This window comes from Fusarium odoratissimum (assembly GCF_000260195.1).
Source record: "Fusarium odoratissimum NRRL 54006 unplaced genomic scaffold supercont1.212, whole genome shotgun sequence".
Taxonomy (NCBI): domain Eukaryota; kingdom Fungi; phylum Ascomycota; class Sordariomycetes; order Hypocreales; family Nectriaceae; genus Fusarium; species Fusarium odoratissimum.
In genome coordinates, this window is record NW_022158898.1 from 110 (window position 1) to 2,900 (window position 2,791).

Genomic DNA, 2,791 nt, shown 5'->3' on the forward strand with positions numbered 1-2,791 from the left:
GGGCCATCAGGCGTGCAATAGCACTTATCATAAACTAACAAATGCAGGCAAGCAATTCGAAAACAGGGGTATTAATAGGTAATTATTAGCTGTTATATATTCCTCGGTTATAAGGTAATAGGCTTATCTGCCTACTATGTTAGCATTAAGTTATCATTAGGCATACTAGCCTGCTCCGCGGAGATTACTAAGTCCTAATTAGATAATCTATATTATAGATTCGCCCTTAAAGAAGAAAACCTCCTGCTATATTATAGGTATTAGCTATAACCAAGCTTTCTCTCTTACCTTATAATAAATACTAATAAGTTACTTTATATATAGTAATAAATAAGGTAAATAAAACCTATAAGATATAGCATTTTTTTTAACTTAGATTACTTAAAAATTATTAAACTATTACTGCCTAGAATTTAAACCTGCAGTAATACTAATATAGCTATATACTTTGCCAGCCGTATTGCATATTGCCTTTATTAAGCTAAGGTAGCTACCTGCAAATTTGCAGGGGTATCCTACCAATTATTATAATTAAAGGAGGCCTAAGCATTAATTATTAACTAAATAACCTTCTTCATATTTTAAGCGATATAATCTGACGTAGCATAGGGTCCAGGGGAGGGTGGTAATTCCGTTGTTACAGCCTGATAGATCTTGGCATTATTAATCAGACCATTGCTAAGTGGGACCCTGATCACATCAGCGTGTCCGCGATTACTATGTCTACTGCATTAAGGAGAGCAGTAGTTTTATATTTATTATCTGCTAAGCTTATTATTTATTTATTAGAACCTCCCTCAAATCCTACTTCCGGATAGCAAAACAACAATATTATATCTGAGGGGAGAGAATTATTTCAACCACATTTGCCGGCTGATTTAGCAGCTACGGCAATGGATAGCCTTTTGATCCCAACATTACACTAATACTCCAGCCAGAGCCACTATACCTCCAAGTGTAACAAGCCTAGATCCGCCAGTAGGCATAGCCGCTCCGTTGTCCGATGAAGTAGATGAAGCAGCAACGGCAGCACCCGACCCGGATTTTGTTTCGGTAGCGGTATTGGATGCCTTATTCGAGCTGTCGCCGCTTAGATCTTTGTCGAGAATACTGGTAGCTTCTGGTAATTCTGAGGCAGTTGATCCGTAGATCTGCCATACACCGCATACATGCCCAATGGCTTCAGCGAAATCTAATATGCTTTTAGCCTGGGTGCTGCCACTAACTCACACGATCTGATACACAATGGTTGCCGGTGAGGATAGAGCGCAGAGTAAAGAAAAATGGCAGATTAACCTACCTACTGAGCACTGAGTGTCCACATATCTGGAAACTGCAACGGCAATTGCGCTGAGATGTCTACAGAGACAATCAAAGCTGCTTGCGTCCACGTTATCGGCTTCGCATTTCTCTGACACCATGGCCTTCTTGAAACTTGAAAACGCACAAGATGGAATGTCCTTGGTGTATCCAGCAATGGTATCCAGAGCAGCGACACCTAGTACGTTAGCCATCATAATGGCTATGATAAGAAAAGGTCGCATTGAATCTGAGCGGTTAGGTTTGTGTGTGAAGGGTTGTCGAATCGTATTTCAAAAGGCTCTTAGGGCAATGCGGGATAGTAAGAGGTTTTGAACTTGCAACACACGGAGTGGCCGCCATCTTTATACATTGGCGCGATGTAAAAAGCTTATCTATATATTTCTGTGATCATAAATTGCATTTCCCTGCTGAAACATGCATATTTCTCATTGCAGTAACCGCGCCAATCTATATTGCGGCTGAGAGGGATTTCACTGCTGTTCGGAAGGACAATGCCGTGACCCTGGCTAGCGTGGAGAGAGGATGAACCCAAGATTGAGCCTGGATGTGATGAGGCTTACAGGTCACTTATCTATGTTCTAACTTGCATACTCGAATATACCATTCCGCAGTACCCTAGCCATTGGATAGTGCCAATGACGGGCGCGGTTGTTACATAGGCAACGCCACTGAACTCTATCGAAGAGTGTTCTGTTTCAGTGTGATGCTATTGAAATTGCGGTGATGGATATGGCTTAACCTTGCACCGAATATTGGGTTGAAGAATGCGCCACTGTCACCTGAGCTCTTCATATGAGCCGGAGATAGGAAATGAAGAACAAAAAGTCTCGTATCACGAGCCTACCTTTAAGGCGGATCTTGGGGTCCCATGTGTAAATGCAGGCTTCTATTGTTGGCGCGATCCAGTCAGTGAAATGGAAGACCTCGTAGATATCGTTCCACACCGGGCGACTGCCAGCAGTGTCTTCCTGCCTAGTCAGCAGTCGGTCTCGGGCAGCAAATTGCCTGCCCGTGACCCCTCGACGGCTCTGCCGCATCATCGGGTGGCTGTCGACTTGGATCTCAATGGTCACATTTTTTGACGGGTGATCTTGTTGTAGGAAAGTACAATTTTGGTTTCCCACGGTCATCCTGTGGTCTTGACTTTGCTTATCACCCTCATCTCCACGCCGATTCTCAGGAAGGCCTAACGTTATAATCTCATCCGCGGGTTCAGAGTTTGTGACGTTACGATTAAGAGACGGCCTACCGCGTTTGCGCGCTGATGATAGATTCGGAGTCATAATAAGTAATTAATATCTCCAAATTAAATTTGCCCATAAAGGCGGATGAGACTCTGTGTGGCGAAAATGAGCTGGTAAGAATCAATACTGTAACGTGGTTGATAAGCGAATGCTCCAGACAAGCGAGTGCTCCACTACCTTATACACCTTAAAATCCGGTTTTTAAAAGCTTCTAAAAAGCTTAA

At 43.0% G+C, this 2,791-nt stretch overlaps 1 protein-coding gene across 1 annotated transcript; it reads right to left on the reverse strand.

The window, feature by feature from the left end:
- Window positions 1-917: 917 nt before the first annotated feature.
- On the reverse strand, window positions 918-2,606 carry FOIG_16827 (uncharacterized protein; the record flags this gene model as incomplete). The annotated part of the gene is made up of 3 exons (XM_031218305.1): window positions 918-1,192; window positions 1,301-1,498; window positions 2,168-2,606. 3 exons carry the CDS (start codon window positions 2,604-2,606, stop codon window positions 918-920), a joined length of 912 nt encoding a protein of 303 aa, XP_031051981.1.
- Between the last annotated feature and the right edge of the window lie 185 nt (window positions 2,607-2,791).